Consider the following 22,592-nt stretch of genomic DNA (forward strand, 5'->3'; position numbering starts at 1 on the left):
CACTTACTTAGTTTGTATTCTGTAGCCAGTTCTTGGGATGTAATTTTGCTTCATGCTTGTCAGTGTTGATTTCATTTAACTTCTATCTTCCAGATATTTCAAATTTTTTCTGATAATAGTACCCTTTCTTGTTTACCAGAGCTGTGTGGATTTCTTCTTTAAAAACATTTTCCCCTTGTCGTTTTTTTTTTTTTTTAAGTAGGCTTCATGCCCAGCCTGGAGCCCAATGGGGCTTGAACTCACGGCCCTAAGCTCAAGACCTGAGCTGAGATCAAGAGTTGGATGCTCAGGGCCTCCTGGGTGGTTCAGTCAGTTAAGCACCCCACTTTTGATTTCAGCTTAGGTCATGATCTCACGGTTCATCCCTTGTAGGGCTCTGCTCTGACAACACAGAGCCTGCTTGGGATATTCTCTCTCCCTCTCTCTCTGCCCCTCCCCTGCTCGTGCTCTCTCTCTCTCTCTCCCAAAATAAATAAAAAAAAAAAAAAAAAAAAAAAAGAGATGCTCAACTGGCTGACCCATCCACATGCCTCCTGACTCCATCGTTGTATGAAAATTGGGGTGGAACGGGACATGGTCTTATGAGCTCAGTTCACCATCTTGATCCAATCATTGCCTATTATTTAGGTTGATTATTCTGTACTTGGGGGCTCAGAATCCAAAAGACTAGAAAGTTCCCTGAAGAGTGGGCTATGTAGTCCAGTTTCAGCAGCATGTAATAGTAGAAATGCAGATTCATGATGGGTTAGCCCTAGGGAAGTCCAAGAGGGAGTAGATGGAACACAGGTATTGGGAGGATCCAGGTAAGCATCAGGGAAGCTTCTTAACAGGAAAAGAAAAGATAGACCTGGATTCAAACCCTGATTTGCTCATTGCTAACTGTGTAACCTAGGCAAGTTTAGCCTCTGCGAGCTGCAGTTTCTGCACTTGTAATATGGGGGACAACACCATCTAGGAGACAGGGGTGCTGCAAGGATTAAACGAAGATAAGATTGGTAAAGTGCTTACCGTGGGCTTGGCATGTAGTAATATTGGGTATTTACTGAGTGCTTTCATATCGATTAATCTTGTTTAATCCTCATTATAAAGCCTATTAATATGGATCAGGAAACTGAGGAATAGTGAATTTAAGTAAGCTGCTTAAGGCTTTAACCATTAAGTGGCAGAGCAGGGATTTGAACCTGCGCAGTCTGGCTCTGTCATCTCTGCATCTACACACCATGCTACAGTTTCCCCCATGAGTGAGGACTCTTGGGCTAAATGCTCTTCTCTGGCTCTTTAAATTCCCTGTGCATTTATGGGGTAAAGGAGCCAGATTAATTTTAGGAATTGGGAAAGGATTGAGTGAGTAAGAGGTCCAGTAAGAGGACCACTAAGTGGTCCCGGCAATAGGCAAGTTGGATCTAGCAGGTCTTTGTAGGTTATTGTTTTGTCTGTGTTTGTTGGCTTATTTGCTTTATTTATTTTGCAGAGGTGATATTTTTATAACAGTAAAGTGCACATATCTTAAGTGTATAACTCAGTGAATTTTCATATATGTACACACCTGTGAAATCACCATCCAGATGAAGATATAGCAAGTTTCTAGCCCTCGAGAAGGCTCCCTGGGCCCCACTCCCAGTCAAAGGGAGTTGTACCAACCACTATCATTAGACGAGTTTAGTCTGTTTTTGAACTTCATGTAAACGGAACATACAGTTTGTGCTCTCTCATGGCCGGTTTCTTTTACTCATTCTGTTTGGTTTTTATTTTGATAAAGAACCAAATGCATCATAGGCCATGAACTTGTAAGCAGATGACCACATTCCACGGGCTTAGATAGCTAAGATCTCCAAGTGTGACCCCCAAGGGGTCTGTACACAAGGACAGCTTTCTGTGCGTCTTGGTAGCCAGCTGCAGGGGATGGGGAAGAAGAGGAAAAACACGGCCTGGTAGGGCTGCCATCTGCTCGACACCCTGTGAAGGCTCTCAGGACTCCCTGGGCCATGGGGGTAAACATTCCTGGTCCACTACAGGTGTAAAGTGCATGTTAGTTCCTTTTCCCTTTCTGGGGTTCCCCAGAAGTCAAGTTTTAAGATGGGACAAGTGCCTGAGTTTGGTTGAGGGTGGCACATTCTTTGCCCTTTGCAACTGTGGTGGAGTGGAAAAGTCTGAACTGCTCTATACACTCGGGTACGATAAATGTCCACACTTCCCTCCAGCCTCTGGGAGTCCATCTTCTCAGGGTAGAGCCCTGTCTGTCTTCCCTGTGAAACACTGCCTTGCCTCTTCTCTCTTTTTAGGATAATTTAGGCTTCTTTTCTTGAAGAGACAAGAACTCTCAAAGTCCTGGTTGGGGCTTTTTCTAGGATAGCTTTTGAAACACAAAGAAGTTCTTAAAGCTCTTATACCTGAGCATAAGAGTGTTCTGAGCCTCTGAACAAAAAGCTAGGTTTCTGTCCAGAGAGGAAAAGAAGGGGAATAGTACCTTTTCTTTTGATCAAACAAATCTCCACTAGGGGCGCCTGGGTGGCTCAGTCAGTTGAGCATCCGCCTTCAGCTCAGGTCATGATCTCGCGGTCCGGTCTGTGAGTTAGAGCCCCGTGTCGAGCTCTGTGCTGACAGCTCAGAGCCTGGAGTCTGTTTCAGATTCTGTGTCCCCCACTCTCTCTGCCCCTCCCCGACTCATGCTCTGTCTGTCTCTCTCTCTCAAAAATAAATAAACATAAAAAAAAAAAAAGAAAAAGAACAGGGCACAAGTGACTACATCAATAATCCATCCTGCCCAACAGCACTGGGTCCCTAATCTGCCCTCTCTGACTAATCACAGGGAACCTGGCAAAATTACACACAGTCTCAGCCCACTTCTTCAACCACAAATTGGTGCTGATGCCAGCCTGACAAGGACATCGTCATTAGGTAATGAAATTAGCTATTTGAAAGTTTGATTGATACTTAGGGTGTTGATAAGTGTATTTTATTTTCTTTTTGTCTGTAGGAGGAATTGCATACACGGAAGTATGAGTATCTTGAGTTGGGTGGCCTAGATTATAGGGCTCTGAGAACAGGGAAGTGATGCACTTTGCCAGGTAGGTGGGAAGCAAGGTAGGGCTCACAGAGGTTTTTCTCCCCTCCTCTTTGGTTCCGAGCAGGTAAGTGGTATGACTTAGGAGGTACTGGGTGGTACCTCCTCAAAGTAGTACCTGAACATGACTGATTGTTAGAATCACATGTGCACTGTGAAAACATTCCTACCCCAGTCCTTTACCTTCTCCCACCCTGGCTGAGGATCTGATTTAGTAGGGCAGGGGGGAGATAGAAATGTTTACTTAAAAAAGTCCCCGGGGTGTTCTTGATGATCAGTAAGGTTTGGAGGCTACTCTTCTAAGATATATTTCTATCTGAAAGTCCAATAGTTTAAGATATTTCCATATTATCTCAGCAGGGGCATAAAAAGAGGACAGGGGAATTTATGAGCCACCTCTGCTCCCCAGAAGGAAAAAAACTTTTGTGGAACACTCTAAATTACATGAACCTTGTCACGTGCATTGTTACAAGCCTTGTCACAAGCCTAAGGCTTGATTTTTTTTTTGTGACAAAATTTTCATCAAGGAAGAAGAACAAAACCTACCAGTACCTTGAGTAATTGGTATCACCCTCATTCCCAAACACTTTTACTAGGCTATACACCTTTAATGGGGAGTTTTTATTACATTAAAGTACATTAGAATGATCAGGCATGCTTGAAACCTTTTCTCTGTATCACCTCCGTAGCTTCTGTTATTGAAGTCATCTTTATACCCACCTCTTGAAGATGCTTCCTCTGAGCATTCTGATGAGAGAATATATGAGGATGATAGACCCTTAGGACTGTGAGCTGGTAGCTGAGAATGTCTATTAAATGGAGTAGCTTTAATTCTAGCTTCTAGGTTAGATCAGCATGTGAAGAGTATGGGAATTAGAATTTTGATGGAAGATGGCTCAGGGGGATGGGACAATCTATCATTCTAGTAATGTTTTATTACATATTGCTGTAATTGAAACCTTGATTTGGGAATTTGTAATTGAATTTGGGAGCACTGAAAATTTAGAGAGAGGGAAGAAATGAGAAAGGTTTGGGGAAGCTAGAGGAACATGAGCATAGTATAAGCCTAGGTAGGAGATGAAGAGTGACAGAGCCAGAAAGTTAGAAGATCGTGGAGGTAGAAATATACCAAAGATAAACAGTATATCCTTCAGCCTCTTATGGGTCTTGCTGGGCAATTTGCATCCCAACTTTTCTTCACTTCTGGTCACTACCTCATCCTGGTCCAAGAGAGAACCAAACTAGTTTTTTGTGAGCTGGTTTCAGAATGACTCAAAGAAAAGTCTAGGAGCTGCTTAGATATAGCTAGGAAAATAGTTAAATGTATCAGACTACAGTTTTGTCCTATGTTGTTTAGAGGCCTTATTGGGAACAATGCTCATGGATCTTTCACAGATAGTCTGGAGCTTAGAGGTTGTCTTCATCACTCTTTTTTTTTTGGGGGGGGGGGAGTTTGAATACTGGCCTGTGCTGTTTAGTGTGTATGTGCATGTGGGTGGGTGTGTTTTGTATTTGTTTTTTTGGAGGGTTGGGATAATGAAGTCATGTTGGGTCAAAATTGGCTTATGTCTGTTAGGAGGTTTGATTTTTGGTTTTGCTGTCATATATAGCAAGTAAATGAAGTTTAAAAAATAAGTGTCTTGGTTCTAAGTGCACTAGATTTATACCTTCTCAAAATAAACAGAGGCTTTACTGAACATGAACATACAACTGTAAGGCTTCAGACACTAACTTTAATGGCAATGAAACATCACTAGAATGTTATTTTTGTCTAAAAATATTTTCTTTAGGACCACATGGGCTAGAATTAACACTGTGGCCTAATAACACTTATTTCGATGGGATTAAGTTACTTTTTGGAGGAGTACTTACTTTAGAATAGTCAGGAAGGCTTTTCTCCATTTTCTCATAATAATAATGCAGATAGCAGGAGTACTTACTCCCAGACTGCTATTGTGAGTATTCCCTGAGACATCCTTGGCGAGGCCACTCTGCAGAAGCAGACGGTCCATTCCCAGAAGACCCAGGTGCATGTCACAGTCAGTTCCTGCCCTGGACCGTGAAAGCCCAGTAGAGGTTCATTGGCCCAAATGGTTGACTAGTTAGAATTGTTTACCTGACCCTTCCTTTTTTCTTCTTTATACTCCTTTCTCATTTGTTGTTTTAAAAAATTAAATATATAAAAATTTCTATTAAACACAGAGGGAACAGAAAACAGAGAGAGCTGTATAATGAGCCCCCATGTGCATATCACCCAGCTTCCCAGTTATTAGTATTCACAGCCTGTCATTCCCCCATCCTCACTCCCCACTCCCACTGGATTATTTTGAGGCATTTGAGGTAAACTCAGATATCATATCATTTCTGCTATAAATATTTTAGCGTGTGTCTCTAAAAGATATGGACTCTTTTAAAAGTACCTATAATACATTTATCACTCCTAAAGATATTGACAAAAATTCTTCAATATCATCAAATATCCAGTGAGGTTTAAATTTCCTTGATCTCTTCTGGATTTTGCTGACTACTTCCCTGTGGTGGTATTTAACAAGTTCTTCCATTTCATGTACTTCCTGTAAGCTGTTAGCCAAATTTGAGGATTAATACCAGTGCACCTTGGATGCTGGGATGGAAATGTGGGAAGAGTCCTCAGCAAGGCATTGAGCCACTGAAATAGGCAACCACTAGCAAATGCCACACCTCTGGATTTCTTATTATGTGAGATTGTAAATTTAATCCACTTTTAGTTGATTTTAGCTATAAACAATTGATACACCAGTTATATTCAAATAAATCTCTTTTGTGTTTCTGTTTCCTATTTAAAGCCCTGATGCAGAAAGAGAGGGGGAAAAAAACCCCACCTATACACCTTGACCTTGAGTTTCCCATAAAGTCAAAGTCTTTCTTATCTATTCTAAGAGAACTAAAATGATGATACAGATAGCACAAAACATTGAATGGTCAGAATAAACTATGATGTCTTATTTTAAGTAAAATCAGCTGTTGATAGGATATAAGTTGAAAAAGTGCGTGACAACTTAAAAAGTAGAGATGGAAGCCTAAAAACTTCTATACTGGTGATAGCAATTGGAGTTAAAATATTTTCCAAGGATTATTCCTCAAGTACGTAACTAAGCGTTGACTTTGAGTGTTGGCAACAAAGGGAAGCTTTTCTCCTGTTATATTATGCTGAACATAACATTCTTATTAAGTAGGAAAATTGGAATTTCTGAATCTCCTCCTTTGCAACAAAACAGTTCCCAAGTTTCAAATTGAATGCACGAGATTAGAAAGCAGAGTGATGAGGATTTAATTAAAAACAATAGTATGATATTTGAAATCAGTTTAAGAACTGAACAAGTAAAGGACAGCTGACAATCTGTCCTGTGCTTGCCCCTGCTTCTTGTATTTTGCATTCCCAGACTGTGTCGTTTGGAAGCAAAGCTTCATTGTTTTTTGGTGAGTAGATTACACCTCTGTCTTTGCAGACAAGGTGATGACAGCAAGTGGTTCCAGGAAACCCTGGGTAACAAAGGCTCTTTGTTTTGTGTGATGAAGCTCTGGCTTGTAAATGGATGACATCAGTCGGCCTCCCATCCACTCCTCTGGATCCCTCAGTGTACAGAGACTCCTTGTTAATGACTTTCACTCTGAACAGCTGCTGGCTTCATTTACTGTGAAGATGGTGATCATACATCCCAGATTTCAAATAATCTGTTCTGTTTTCAGACCATGTGTCAGGCTCTCCATCCTGATTAGAAAAATATCACTTTAAGTATGGCACAACCCCTTCTAACTTCTCTCTTCACTGGAGCTTTCCCCCACATGTCTCATTGTTTAGGATACCTCTTCAGGTGCTGTCCCTTCTCCTTTGCCCAAAAAGCAAAATTCCACATGTATCTTCAATGGAAATATCCTCTCTTTAGGGATCCTGCCTAGAAGGGATTTCAACTCAGGATTAGTAGGGCAGGAGACTACCTCTCTGTGGAAAGCTGCCTGATCAGAATTTGAGTGAATGAAATAAAGATTAAAGCCTTTAAAAATGCACACAGTGAGGGGTGCCTGGGTGGCTCACTCAGGGCATGATCTTGTGGTTCATGAGTTTGAGCCCTACATCAGGCTCTCTGCTGTCAGTGCGGAGCCTGCTTTGGATCCCGTTTGGATCCTCTGTCCCCACCCCCCTTTCTCTGCTCCTCCCCTGCTGGTTTTCTCCTCTCCTCTCCAAACAAACAAACAAACAAACAAACAAACAAACTTTAAAAAATGCACGTGGTGATGCATTTGAGTAGGTGAACATAACTTATCTTGGAAAAGTCACTGAAAGGAAGAAGTCAGGATTAGGGTTCAGTTTTGGAGATTAGATAACAGCAAAGAGCAACTTCAAAGCCCACTGTGAGGCTGTCTGCAGGTGGGGGCCAGGCAGTGTGCTCACCATTTACTCTGATGATGTGGCTTGGAGAACATGCCAGAATCTCTGGTGTCCTCTGTGCACTTAAAGCATGAGCCAGGTCCACCACAGGTGCTTAGGGGATACTTGCTGAACGGCATTGACCAGTAACATTTACTTAGATCGACTATGTTTGCTTCACTGGATAAATGCATTTGCAACCATCTTTTCTGGTTCGGGGTATCAGACTATGCCTGAAATGCCATGAAGAATGTTTGTACTTGATGGTTTTTCAGGGAGGTAAGGCTTTGATTTTCCTGTGTTGTTTTTTTTTTTTAATTGTTTTTGTTTTTAAACCTGACTTTGTATTGAAAATATTAGAAATAAAACTTAGGAGAGGACAGACAGCCCTTGGGTGTAAGGAGATTGGTAATGGCTTGGGACAGCTGAATAAATAACATATATTTATCTGGCTCCCTGGGCCTTACCCAAGCCTTTTTACAACTACCAGGTGTTTTATAGACACATTTTTCTATGAAGTAGTCAAACTGTAAACAGAGTGAATCCTGACTGATTATCACGTCTTAAAAGAGAGAGAAAGGGAGAGGGAAGAGAAGCACCACCACCATTTTCCTAATAGAAATATCTTTTGTTTTTGTCTTTGGAAGCACAGGACCAAGGGGGTGAGGGTGGATCTGGGGCTGTGGACTGTCACATGGCCCACAGCTCTGCTTTCAACCCATCCTGATTATGGCTTCTATGTAGGGATGTCCCACATATGTAAAGATGGTGCCCCGAGAGGAAACTGCACCCACTGCACTCCAAGCACCATCCCAGAGTGTTTTGTACTTAACCATGGTAGGTGCTCAGGAAATGTTTCTTGGGTAAATAAAGCATCATGTATTGTTTAACAATATTCATGAACAGTCTAGCTTCTCCTTCATATTCATAAGCTTCTTGGGTCAAGGATGAAATCTTATGCACCCAAGTATCTCCTGGTGTAAAGATATATGTACTCAGAGGACACCTGATGGCTCAGCTGCTTAAGTATCCGGCTCTTGATTTGGGCTCAGGTCATGATCTCAAGGTTCATGCGTTCAAGCCCCGCATGGGGCTCTACACTGACAGTGCAGAGACTGCTTGGGATTCTCCCTCTCTCTCCCCCTCTCTCTGCCCCTCCCCTGCTTGCTCTCTTTCTTTCTCAAATTAAATAAACTTAAAAAAAAAAAAAAGATGTACGCACTCAGTAAATGTGTTTGAGTGGAGGAAGGGAGCCCTCGTGAATACCAAGGGGAGCCTGTGTGTTAACCTTCATCCAAACTTAGCAACAGAAATGTTCTCTCAACTTCCTTTCAGGGTATCACAGATTCATGGTAAGAGCGGGAAAAGAACCTGAGAGACTTTTAGGCCAAATTCTTTGTTTCATACATGAAAAAATTAGGTTTGGAGGGATGCAGCAACTTTCCCAAGGTCATATAGGTAGTCTTCAGCAGAGCCAAGAAAAAACTGGAATCTCCCTGAAAGCCATTTTTCCTTCTCAAGTATTTTAAAGTTTTATCTAAAAGATTTTCATTTCAGGGTTATATATATATGTCCTCAAATAGTTGTTATAATCAGTTAGTCCTTAAGAAAACTCTAAAAACTCTAAGAGCTTTTAGCTAGTTATTTCCCATATGACACATTTCAAGATATTAAATAAGAGGTTCTCACTGAGACATCGAGATAAAAAATATGACAAGCAAAAGAGAGGAGCCATAAAAGGATAGAGATCTTCAGAGGGATTATCCAAAAAGTGGTAACATGACTCAAATCCTTGGCCTACGTTCAAGGTAGAAAGGGGGCTCAATAAATAGCACCTCAATTAATAGCACCCCGCCCAGGTTCTGAACAGACTGGGAAATAAAACCCAAGGTAGCAAATAGAGGCCAAGATACTTCCTTTGTTACTAAAAGGCACCAAACTGGAGGGTAGGGCTTAGTGTGGCACCAAGTGTGGCTGTTCACCGAACCCTAGGTTTTGGCTGACCTTCTAGGCCGAACAGATACACATCTGAGGGTAGGACCAGTGCCAGAGGAAGAAGGGGGGGCCCAGGCTAAGCTTTCCCAGTGAGTGGATGTCAGTAAGTGGCTCCAGGAAAAGCCGAGGGTGTAACAGCTAGTGTAGGACTCTCCACAAAAGTGGGGAACAGCCAGTCTCCATAGCAAAATATCAGGGGGGTTGAGGATTGAGAGGGAAGACTTGTGAAGAGGGTTTTTCTCACCCCAAAGATGCTTTCTCACTGAAAAGTCTTCATTTAGAGAGCTTTACATACATCTCCCGCCGCTTGGAGTAGGCTGGCGACTGAGTGGGCCAGCACTGGGGGAAGTGGGGATAAGGGGAGGGAGGGGAGGAGGATGGCAGGGGAGAGGAAGAGCAGGGGAGGCAGTGGGCCAGGGGGAAGAGGAGGGGGAGGGAGAGGAAGAGAGGAGTGAGGAAAGGGGAAACTTAGCTCCTGCCCAACAGGGCCACCTAGAGGAGCTCTTAGGCTTCAGCAGGGAGCAGCCTGAGACAGCGGGAGAGGGTTTCAGCTGAGGAAGGAGCTTCAGGTGCGAGGAGGTCCCGGGCCTGGCCTGGGGAGGGAGGGAAGGTGGGGCTCTGAAGCACTGTGAGAGCACCCCTTACCGGGAAGAGGCAGCCTTCAGTTTCATAGCCTAGCTAGTAAACAGAGAAGCCACCCTGAGAGGCCACTAGCAAACGAGGAACTTTTGTCCCTCTTCCTTCGCTTACTTCTCTTCCCCCTGCCGGCTTTGACCCAGGAACAGAGGCTGGTTAGTGAAATGGGCACAGACAGTTGGAAACAGTAGGTGGAGGAAAGGAACAGATGGACCTTGCCCCCTTCCCTGGCTGCTCGGCTGCAGAAGGCCCCAGAGGGGTAAAGGGAAAAGTGTCCGCTTTAAATCGGATTCTAGGAGTTGATTATTATGCAAGACTGGATCTCTAACTTCTTGATTGGGAATGTGTTGGAGATTTAAAATGGCTGTAGGACCTCTTATTACCAAAAAATGAATCAAAACAAGTCATGGAGGTTTTTCTGCAGGAGCAGGGGAAGAACTCGTCCCCACGAAGTAATTCTAAAAGAGATGGAATCAAAACCAAAGTTACTGTCCAATTTGAATAGGTGATTTTCTTCAAATTGAACTGTCTGTTGACTTCTTTTGTTGGTTTTTATTTTTCTAGCCCACCAACATGGGCTTGTTGGTGCTGTCTCTACATTTATTAAGCACATTGCCTAAACCAGGATTGGGGACATGAAGAACACTGGAAGCTCCCAACTAACCCAGGGTCAAATCCAGCTGATGGCATTGCTACAGTTCCCCCCCCCCCCGCCCCCCATGGCATGGTGCATGCACAGCAGCTCCTGGGCTACTCGTGCAGCAGGTTATGAATTCTAGAAGGAAAACAATAAATGCATTCTATTCAGTAACGGTAGTCTTCCTGTGACCTCTTTCTTCCCAGCAAATGGCACTGTTAATTACACCTGTTGGTGAGTAAACCGAATGAAATCTGTTGAAAGTCCCATCTAGTCCTGGCCAAAGCCAGGCAGAGGAAGCCAACTGGAACTCCCGTCACCATCTCCCAACACCCTTTGTTGTTTGATCAGAATAGTTTCTCTGTGTACGACATCAGTGATTCCCAAGGCTGCTTTAAGAAGTTTATTTATTATATGTGAAATGATTGAAAACTGCCAATCACGAATCTGGCAATCCCCTCTCATGAGCTTAAAGACTGTTCTGATTACGATAATTACATTTTTATGAATATCCTACCTAGGGAGTAACAATTTTACTATGTCAGACTACATCACACAAAGATGCATCAATTTCATCTGCAATGAAAAATAGAGCCTAATAGCACAGTTATATTTATATGATAGTCAAACATCAAGATGCAACATAAGTACTTCAACTGAAAGAATTCTGATCATTATTTAACCTTGAGATGATGATTAAGGGTGAAGGCTTGTCAGCTTTCATGAATTATTTTTTCATGATTTTTGCTGTTTTGATTTGATTTTTAAAACTCCATAATTAACACTTATTAACATTTGGATTCTACCCCACCCCCCACCCCCGGGTAATGTTGGCAAGGCAACAACAGTAATAACAACAAAAGAGTAATGGATATGATTAATGGCCAAAGAAAGAGTATTGGGAAATCATAAGACACCATTATGTCTCAGGTACAACAGTGCCATACCAACTGGTTTTCTACTTAGCTAAGTTTCTTAAAGCGTGATGCAAGCAGTGGACACAGTATTTAGGTTTGATGCTATATGTACATATTAGTTTAATGCAGAGAAAAAAAGTATTCTGTTATTATAAATAGTGATCAGTTCCAGTTAAAAAGTGTGGTCTAAAAACCAGTACAACCAAGCATAACATAGAACTCTGTTAGAAATGCAGATTTTCGGGCCCCCTCCTAGACTTGCTGAATCAGAATCTCCAGAAGTGGGGCACAGGGCCCTGTCTCGACAAGCCCTCCAGGTGATTCTCTGAGGTTTGAAACCACTCTTCTAGCAGGTTGTAACGGTTTCCATTGGCTGCAGTGAACCACTGCAGTGCTAGAGGCTGCATTCCCAGCCACAGTGTAGGCAGCCCCCTTAACTCCAGGAGTGTGCGTTCCAGGGGAGCTTAATTGAACAGGCTGTTTCAGTCAAGTCCTTGAGTCCAGAGGTTCCTCTTATGTGGCCTTGGTCTTCTCTTTAGATCTCCTGAGGTCACAAGCCCTAGTGTCTTCCCATTACCAGTAAGAATTGTTAGTCCATCCTTCCTGGTAGAAGAGAAGTTTGTAATACCTTTTATAATGTCAAAAGATTTCCATCACCCAGATCCTTGCTGGTTCCTTTTCTCTGTTACAACCATTTACTTAAAGTCACCTTGGGCTACTTAAAAAATGGTAACATCCAACATGGCGCTCTTCTGTATTTCTTTATGGCACTATCTGTGATAACCATCTTTTGATAGCACTCTGGATCAAAATTACTGACCAGAACTCACCAGAAAAAAGTATGGAGAAAGGCCACACATTGCAAACATACGTAATTCAAGAAAACAGACTAGAACGTACATTTAGTAAAGAGTGTTGATGCTTACTGGCCAGGACTATGCAGTGCTCTTGTTACACAATTTTTTCTTTGGGTTTGGTAATAGATTAGCTAGCTAGCTAGCTGATTTTTTAAGAAAAGCATTTTTAAGACAAACAGCATTGTAATGAATCAGCATGCATGGGGGTAGTATTAAATGGAGTATTTAGTATGACAAAAAGTGGATGCCATCTCATGATTTAATTTTCATATAATATATATATATGCATATATATATATATATATATATATATATATATATATATATTAATTAATATATTCTTTCAAAGGCCCAAATTCAGGGGTAGCACCTTAGAAAAGAGATTCTGAATCTGGAATGTGCATCAGAATGACCTTGAACCTTGTTAAAAATATAAATTCTCATTCTTGGTTCAGCAGTACAGGTACTGAAATTTGAGTGATACAGAGAAGATTGGCATGTTCCCTGTGCAAGGATGACATGCAAATTTGTGAAGTGGGTCATATTAAAAACATTTTCCTGGGTTCCAAGAGATTTTTGTTTGGGTAGGTCTGAGGTGGAGCCCAGGGACCTGTATTTAACAAGCACTCCTTAAGTGCTTAAGTGGTCCACAACTTTCATTTTGAGAAACACTGGAAGCCTCACTCAGAAAGATGAGGGGGGTGCCTGGGTGGCTGAGTCGGTTAAGCATCCGACTTCGGCTCAGGTCATGATCTCACTGTTCATGAGTTTACATCCCGCATCAGGCTCTGTGCTGACAGCTAGGAGCCTGGAGCCTGCTTCAGATTCTCTCTCTCTCTCTCTCTCTCTCTCTCTCTCTCTCTCTCTCTGCCCCTCCCCTGCTGGAGTTCTGTCTCTCTCTGTCTTTCAAAAATAAACAAACATTAAGAAGAAAAAAAGATGAGGAAAACACACCTGAGTGTGGGGCAGTAAGGCTCAACCAATTCACAAGAGTTGTACCTTCTTTGGGTCCTGGTGATGCATTACTTCAAGCTTTTGAATAGGTCATGTATTCTCCCTTGTCCTAAAGTTATTTGTGTACTTGCCTCAGTCCACAAAGGACTGTAAGCCCCCTGAAACACGGAATTTAGGTGGTCCTGACCTTTGTGTCTTCAACTGGATTCACCCCATGCCTTCTCATTACTGAGAAGGTGCTCAATACTATTTGTCAGATGAATGCAGACAACAATGGCAAAATGCAGTTTGAAGACTGTGACTGAAGTAGTCTTGGCCCCCTTCACTCACCAGGGGTAAGACCTTGAGGTCACTTCCTCCCTCAGTGTGTCAGCCCTGCATTTGTAACATGGGCGATGAGTCTCTTCCTCCACCACAGGGCTGCCGTGGGTAAATATGAGGGACTGTTTGTGAAAATACTCTGAAATTCTGGAGCCACTTACTTGACTTCTTTTGAACATGGCTGTCTTTTGCTTTACCTTTATTTCCCCTGTGAATGAGTGCTGGGTTGTATGACTGAGGCAAAGAACACAAAGTGTACTTCTGGCCATTATGGGAAAGCAAATTCTATGATTTGGAATTTAAACTTTTCCAAGTTCAAGGAGAGTAAAAAATAAATTCAATACAAAAAGTTTATAATAGGATTGGAAGAAATACTCCACAAATATTGAACAGTAGAAAGCAAGGGAGATACACTGAAGAGCACATTAACTATTCACATTGCAGTTTGGGACTTTCAGAAATCTGTGCTTAATGAAAAATGATGTCTGAATTTTAGTGGCTCCCCTGAGATCACCTTAAAAGGTAGCAAGTGTCTGATAAGATGAGCTGATAAATACAGGTACGTTCTTTTGAAAGTGCCAAAATGGTAGTTATGGCCACTCCTTAAACTGTAAAGGAGCAAAGAACCAAAAGAAATTAGATCACTTAGCAAGAGGCAATGTGCCCCAGCTGGTAAATGGTGGGTCTGGGACTAGAGCTAGTGCATAGCCCAGTGAGGAAAATAAACGCAATGTACCTACGAACCTATGTTTGTTCAGTTGAGCCTACTATCTTTTATTCTAAGAGTTTGGCTTATTAAAATGTCCTTGCTTTTATGAAACGTCAGTATTTTTCTTAAACTGGCATATGGAAAGTTGACAATATTATGACTTCCCATTCAAATGTATTTATTCAACCTTGAGTTTCAATTCTGGATCAATCACAGCAAGTGGCTTGAGGCAAATTTCTAATTGATTCAGGCCTCAATTCTCCACGTGTAAAGTCACATTGACTAACAATGACATATGCAATAATATTTGCTAAGACCTTAGCACAATTTGTAGTACATAGTAGATGATCAATAACTGGTGGTGGTTATATGGAAAATGAAAACAATATTTATGTTGTCATCTAGGTAAGTAAATTAGGCAATGGGTCTTGTGTTTCCACTTCTGGGTTAGATATATTTTTCCATTTTTCTATGGTGGCCCCATCTGGGACCTGTCCATACCTTTGCTCTAAGAGTAAGTCCAAGCAGGAAGCACCAAGGGGGAGGGAATTTCCCTTTCATGCACACAGCCAACTAGCCTTGTGTTGGTGGTGAGGAGCATGTCTCTAGAACCAGTGGTAGAGTGGGTTTGTGCCTACTGGCTGATGTTCTTGTTAAATCTAGAATGTAGACCCTTGATTCTAGGACTAGTGCTTCCTATTGTATAATATGTATCTTCATATTCCCTATGCCTAATAAATTGTAGCTACTCAATCAGTGTTGTTTATTTGAATGAATACATGTAAAAATGGATCTTTGGGAATACAATAGCACCATAAGGCATTAGGGTTTCCCAATTATCTGATATTTGCTTCAGATACCTATCTTGAATAGATAGCATTTTGACAGTCGACCTTTAACTTACTAAACTGCTTGGAGACAGAAAACAGGAAAAGGGTGGGAGTTCCTCATGACTAAAACACATTTGTGTTGAGTCCATGATGGACACACCAGCTGTTCTGGCAGGCATCTTCCTGGGCAGAATTTAAGCTAAATCTGAGCTCAATGTCTAATAGCATCCAGACTTCTTTCCCAGACCCCTCAGAGGTCAAACATGTTATCTAGATGGGTCACACTGTGGGGCCTTTAAGTGACTCTAATGCAATGTGAGCGGTACAATGATTGAATTATTTTAGAAATATCTACTGACCACTCTGGGAGTACAAAGGAGCACACACTTTTGCTGTCTTCTATTTGTCTGGGACCCTCCTGTCACTGTTACGGAAAGCTGGTGGCTTAAGAAAGCTTTAAGATACGCACTTTGGTTGATTTCTCTGTCAGAAGCTGGGAAGGGCAATAAGGCAAGGACAGGTTTTGTGGGGCTGAGCTTTAGACAATTTAGGCTGCTATATTAAGAAAATTAGTATAAAATCATGAATAAAACATTAGATGTAAAAACGAGTCCTTCCTTATTAGAAGGGATCCTTGCAAGTGGAGGTCCCAAAGCTGGAGCTTCCTTAGCTTCCTGTAAATGTGCCTCTGTAATGCTAAGGAATTCGTGGTAGAGTGTTGATGGGACATTTCAAACATTTACCAGTAAGAGAAATGTGTGCAGGTATCCCCCGATTTTTTGAAAGGTTGCATTAGGCCACTTCACTTTTATGGAAGACCTACATTGTACCTTTTTGCTAACTGAAAAAAATCCAAAGAGAGTTTTTGCTTTTAGGAAAAAGGCAAAAAGTGAAAATAGCGTTCAGTGTTTGTTTTGCAGCAAGCCATTGTAGAAGCAGTGCAAGCCCCAAGCCGTGAGGGTGGCACTGCCAAGCCCCTTCCCTGGAAACCACACTGGGCATCTCAGCGTCAAGCTCTGTAGCTTTGAACCTTGCCTCTGAGCATCTGTGCTTTATCTCAATTTATCTTGCACATCCATTAGCAAGATGTGTCCTAAGGGACCAGAGAAGCCAAAGAGAGATTGTTTTTCTGGGTCTGAGAATGCTCAAAAAATTTTCCATGTGAGTTCACGGTAATTGTTTCTTTGCTTTATGCCATTTTGGCTTAGGAAAGTTTTCATAGGAGCGCTGTGCTTTCGGGTAGTGGGGGAATCCTGCAGCTAACTATAGCTCCAGAGACAGACATGAAGGACCAAGTGCTCAGAGTGCAGGGAAGCCAGGCTGTGGGGAAGACAGCAGAGAAAGGGGCCACTCTAAATTATATGTCCAGGAAGCCTTCAGTTAATCGGAATGTCAGGGAACTGGGGAATCCTTTAGGAATTAATAAAAAAAAAGGGCACCCGGGTGGCTCAGTCAGTTAAGTATCTGACTTTGGCTCCGGTCATGATGTCATGGTCTGTGAGTTCGAGTCCTGCATCCCACATCAGGTGAGCCCCTGCTCCACTTCGGGTGAGCCCTACTTCTCCATCTCTCCCTGCCCCTTGTGGGATTCCCTCTCTCCCTCCCTCTCTCTGCCCCTCACTCACTTGCACCCTCTCTCTCTCAAAAAAAATTAATCAAAAAGTAAAAAGACATTTTTATAGGCCATCAAAACTTTTTCTAAAACCTTCCCTCCCCCACCTCCAGTTTTCCTGTAGTTTAAAAAAATTTTTAAATCAATTTAATTTGGGGCACCTGGGTGGCCCAGTCGGTTGAGCATCTGACTCTTGATTTTGGCTCAGGTCATGATCCCAGGATTGTGGGATTGAGCCCTGCTTCAGGCTCCCTGCTGAGTGTGGAGCCTGCTTAAGATTCTGTGTCCCCCCTATCCTGCTCTCTCCCCCTCTGTAAAATAATAATAATAATAATAATAATAATAATAATAATAATAATAAATTTAATTCACCCATTGAGATGAAAGGAGAAAAGAAACCAAATAATCCCTTAAGGGAGGAAAATTATAAAGTATTCACTTTCTCTTCTTAATAGAAAACTCTCTGTTGCTTTGGCACTTGTGACTGGTGGGAGCAGGGTAACTGCTACTCCGAGACCATTCCTCAGATAGAGTGGGGACACTATTTGGTTGTGGTGAGGCTGGTACATAAAAATGTACCGAATGGCTGAATGAACCAAATGAATGATTCCAGTTTTAACAAATGAGGCCAGTTTTGAAAGCAATTTTTATCCTAAGAGTGTTGCAATTAAATTTTATTAGACTCTTTTTTAAAATGTTTATTTTGAGACAGAGAGTGGGTGCAGAGAGAGAGGAAGAGAGAGAGTCCCAAGCAGGCTCCAAGCTGTCAGCAGAGAGCCTCATGTGGGGCTCGATTTCACAAAATATGAGATCATGACCTGAGCCAAAATCAAGAGTCAGACGCTCCACTGACTGAGCCACCCAGGCGCCCCAAACTTTAGCAGACTCTTCTGAATGCACTGAAAATGCCTTCCTGAATATGGCCTCAGTTTGATAGCAAAGGGATTAGAAAATCGAATGGAACTAACTTTCATTGAGCGCCTGACATATGCCAGTTATTTTGCCTGATGTTCTGTGTATTTAAGCACTGTAAACATTTTGCAGTTGAGGAAATTAGAACTCAGAGGGCTTAAATACCTTGTCATTGGCCTTCCAGGGAGCAAGTGGCAGAGCTAGGATCCAGATCCAAATTTGCATGTTCTGGGCTTGTTCTCTGACCCTGTAGCTTGTCATTTGGTCTTTTCTTTCCAGCAGATGTGAAAGACACATGAAGCAGAGACTTGCGCTAGAGGTGGGGAGGATCATAATGAAGGGAGCGTTGGGGCACCTGGCTGGCTCAGTTGGCAGAACGTGTGACTCTTAATCTCTGGGTTGTGAGTTTGAGCCCCAGGTTGGGGGTGGAGATTACTTAAAAATGAAGTCTTAAGAAAAAATAAGGGGGCGTGTGGTGGTGAGGTGACAGGCCAGGCTGCTTGTGCATCAGTAGTATGTGATTTGGGGTCTTATATACTCATCTGTAAGACCAGAGGGTGGGACTAGATGACCTCCAAATGGGGTGACCACACAGCCCAGTTTTCCAGGGCAGCCCCAGTTTGTACCTGTTGTGCCAAAGCAACAATTATCAGTATTCCCTCCTACTCTCAAAAGTGTTCTACTCGTGGATCATAAATTCTGAGGCTGCCCTATATATAGGTTCTTTCCAGGTCTTACTTCCAAATGGAATCTAATCATTTCCTTGATGACCAAAGCAGCATGAATTTTCATTTTTCAGGCCTGTGAGGTCAAAGGGACATCATGTGAGGTGTCCTCTGTCTGGAGGTTGCTTTGCATTTCTGGTACAGATAGTCTGCCTGCTATTGCCTCTTCCTCTACAGGTACATTAGGAAATTCCCTTTCGGGCAGTTTGGCTCCAGTAAATTTGGGATCATTATATAAATATTTGTTGTTTTACCAAGAGTGGCTACCTGGCTACCAGTTACTGAGTGCCAGAATAAGTCAGGCCAAGTACTGAGTGTATTATCTCATTTAATGCATTTATTAATTCTGTAAGATAGTTACTTACCTTGTAGATAAGGAAGTGGAGGCTTAGAAAAGTTTGCAACTTGCAAGTAAGAGATGGACGCAGGTCTTCTAATCTCTTAACCATTAGACTGCATTAAGATACGTACACACATGTGCGCAGCAGATAATTAAAAAAATTATCGGGCCCCCTAAATTCCCCCTGGCCTTTCCTGTTTTTCTCAGTGTCAATTCTATTCTTTGTGGTTTCCTGGCCCATTGGCCCCACCATCCATCTGTACCTTAGAGTCTTAAAGCATCTGCTTCAAGTAAACAGACAGCAGACTTTGGCTATGATGCAGGTTCTCAGGAAAAACAAACAAGGGATTAGAAAGTAGATGTGAGGTACACACACCATGAACCTCCACCACTACCTTCTCCTTTTCTTTTCTTTGAGTTTGTCTTTCTTTACCAAAGTGTAAAACAGAAAACAGACGCTTGCTTTTTCATTTGTATTTACATAGACAATACTTAAATAAAAACCACCAGTTGACACTCTTGTCATTCTGCTTTTATTTATTGTCTGGCTAACTTACAAAGACGCAGATGTCTAGGGTAGACTCTACCCCGCCATTTAAACTGTCCTAATGACATCGATACCAAAATGTGCATGTTTACATAATGCAGTGGTATGAAAAACATTTTTTTTTCCTTTACTGTCCCTGACTATAAACAGGGAAAAATTAATTTCATGCCAAAAAATTTTGGCCACTTTAACAATCATCCCATTTCTGCTACTAAAATAACAAAATTGGTATTACAAGTTAAAATATAAAAGCCTAACAGTTTTTACAAATATGCAAATAATCTGCTACTTAGACATAAAAAGTCGATTTCTTTCAAATCACAAAGTAAGGCACCATTGGATTAAACATTTCTCTCGGCTTCTACTAAATAAAATGCATAGTGAAATAAATATGGAACACTGAATTTTAATACTGTAATACATTTCAATATAAAATGATATGTGAATATTAAAATACTGTATTGCATCTTGAATACATTTATCTGGAAATATTGTGGGAAAAAAACAAATGTGAGCCCTGATTTCAGGGAAGAAAATATTCATTTTTGTGATTTGCCATAGTTGAAGATTTTAGCATAGAAATTATTCAGTTTGGGCTGCAATTAGGTTGCCAACTTTCAAAGAAAGGGTGTAGGTGTATTAATGAAACATTTACTTAAAAAAAGACCTGCTAAAACTTCTCTGTCCTGGATGAAGAGCAACTCTGTACTGTGGCTCTGTTTCAGACGTTAGGAGGGCACTATGAGGTTGGGATATACAAGGAAATTGGCCATTCTTACTGCCCCCTATAAAATTCAGATCCAAAATCCTTTGGATGAGACTTTTCTATGCCATATTTGCTATTAAGGCCAGATTCCGTCTTTTCTAAAGTGGGTCATAAGGCTTTATCATAAGGATTTGTATCAACTATTGATATCTGATCAAAGAATCCAAAATAAAATGATGCTATTACCTAAAAAAAATGTTTTTTCGAAAATACTTTGCCACGCTTGTTACACTTCTATATTTCTTAATTCTCTTTGGGTAAAGGGCCCCAAATGACTGTATGACAGACAGATGAATGGTAGAGGAGAGTTAGAAAAACCAAGTTCTTTAATCTTCTAAGCCCAAGACTTTGGCAAGGAAAGTTACAAAAATACAATATATTCAAATGGGCAACTTCATAATTTATTAGATATCCCATTTATTAGAACTCTAAGTTCTTTTGCTTTTATATAAATGAAACAATTATTTATTCTATAAATAGGAATGTGTCTTTCAAATTTTTCTTTGGATTGATTTCTCGTTAGCATCTCCCAGGAATACATGAATACACTGAAACCAGGATACAAAGTTTAGGTATACATATATATATATATATATGTGGCCACGTGCTTTTAAAAAATAAGTAATGGTAATTTTAAACATAATCAACCATATAAAACATCTAAATGGAAATACCCCCCCCCCAAATCTATAGCTAGATTTAAAAGTCCCAGTAAAGTTTTGTAAACAAAAATCATACAAAAAAAGGGCAAGGCTGGCTCGTCCCTATGGTCCTTCCCATGGAGCTGTATTTGTATAGATCCAAGGCAAGTGATTCCCCCGGCAGAGTCAAGACAGATTCTCTTCGATTTGTAGTAGCAATGTCTCTCAACCCCATCAACATCAGATTTAGATTAGAGTTTTGCCCATCAACCCAAACCTGCTTCCTTCCTCCACATTTCCAATTTGCCACCTTTTCCTAACTTTCTCGCACAACTGTGGAGCCTACGAGCCTCCCTGCCCTGATGTGCAAGCTAGACAGGGGAGGAAATGAAGTGCAAGGCAGGAATCCAGCTGATAGGTGAGCTCAAGGCAGCTGGCTCTGAGCCCCAAAGCCCCAGCTGGCTTTCGGTTTCTTTCTCATGGCTTTATTCCACGTGACTGTACACCCTGTGAGATCAATTTCTGACCTTGGTATTGTGAAGCAACAGATGTTAAGGCAAGAGGGGGAATAAGGGAGCAAAATCTAAGATCAAGCTGTCTGCCAAACAAGGTGTTAGGTCCTAACCTCATTTTTAGTTACTTTTTGAATGGCTAAAGCTCATCTTGCATTTTCTTTGTCTGTTTTTGAAATAAGAGGTTTTTGTACCATCCTCTGTCTTCTGGGCCTGTGCTGTCCAATATGGTAGCCGCCAGCCACATGTGGCTGAGCACTTGGGATGTGACTAGTCGGAAAGGAGATGTACTCTCAATGTAAAATATACCTGCATTTTGAAGACTTAGTACCAAAACACAATGTGAAATATCTCCTTAATAGTTGTTATACTAATTGCAGGTTGAAATGATAATATTTTGGGTATTCGGGTTAAATAAAATATATTAAAATTAATTTCCCCTTGTCCTTTTTTAATGTAGCTACTAGAAATTAAAAAACTGCTTAGGTGGCTCACATTGTATGTCCCTTGGAAAGCTCTATCCTAGAGCTTATCTCAGACTGCCAAAGATTGGACATCCTGTAACTGAAAAATGTTACATGAGCCCTGATGCAGCAACTTGCTTCCATGGTCTGTGGTGCATGCAAATCGGACAGAAAGCCAAGCGTGCAAAAAGGGCATGGAAGCAAATAGCTCTCAGGGACTTTAATATTACAGTCTGTAGCAAATAAGCAGTGAATGTTTGAATTTGGTTGGTTGAGAGCTAGGACACAATTCATCTCTGCCACCTTGCCACAAAAGCCTACTGACCCCTAAGCAACCAACGCTGGCGCGCTGTAGCTGAAGCAAGCAATAGCTTTGAGAATATACACAACATAAAACGCCAGGTGCATTTCTTTCCTGCATTCCCACCCCCCCCCCACCCACCCCCCCCACACACACATTCCCATGTTACCCTACCTTCCTCCCTATTGCCAGTATGAAGGGGCCAAGGGAAGACAAGGGGAGGAGGGTTTGCAGCCCTTGGATAGTAACAACAGAAGTAGCTCTTGGGCTCAGATGGAGAAGAGCAGGTAAAGATCACCTCGGGATGGGAGGGAGTGGAGGGGCACCCCTTTCTCTTCGGTTGGATCCACCTTGATGAAAACATAGACAAAATACAAATTTTGGTTAGAAAGCTTGTGATCTCACTATACAAACTGAAGGATGGTTGCAAAAGTACCCACTACC

General features: G+C 41.7%; 1 protein-coding gene and 1 non-coding gene across 5 annotated transcripts in view; one reads left to right on the plus strand and one right to left on the minus strand.

Moving 5' to 3' along the window:
- The first annotated feature begins 12,956 nt into the window (after positions 1 to 12,956).
- Positions 12,957 to 13,063, plus strand: LOC111562085. The gene has a single exon (XR_002745140.1). It is a non-coding gene; the product is annotated as a U6 spliceosomal RNA (small nuclear RNA).
- A 6,364-nt stretch (positions 13,064 to 19,427) lies between these two features.
- The window catches only part of WIPF1 (WAS/WASL interacting protein family member 1), a 125,974-nt gene continuing 122,809 nt past the window's right edge, over positions 19,428 to 22,592 (minus strand). For all 4 annotated transcript variants that reach the window (XM_045033962.1, XM_023259475.2, XM_045033963.1 and 1 more), the window contains one exon: positions 19,428 to 22,498. In XM_045033962.1, coding sequence (XP_044889897.1) covers positions 22,443 to 22,498 — 56 coding nt within the window. In that variant the 3' untranslated portion in view covers positions 19,428 to 22,442. The remainder of the gene's footprint in view (positions 22,499 to 22,592) is intronic.

The sequence above is a fragment of the Felis catus genome, chromosome C1, assembly GCF_018350175.1.
Source record: "Felis catus isolate Fca126 chromosome C1, F.catus_Fca126_mat1.0, whole genome shotgun sequence".
Classification (NCBI taxonomy): Eukaryota; Metazoa; Chordata; class Mammalia; order Carnivora; family Felidae; genus Felis; species Felis catus.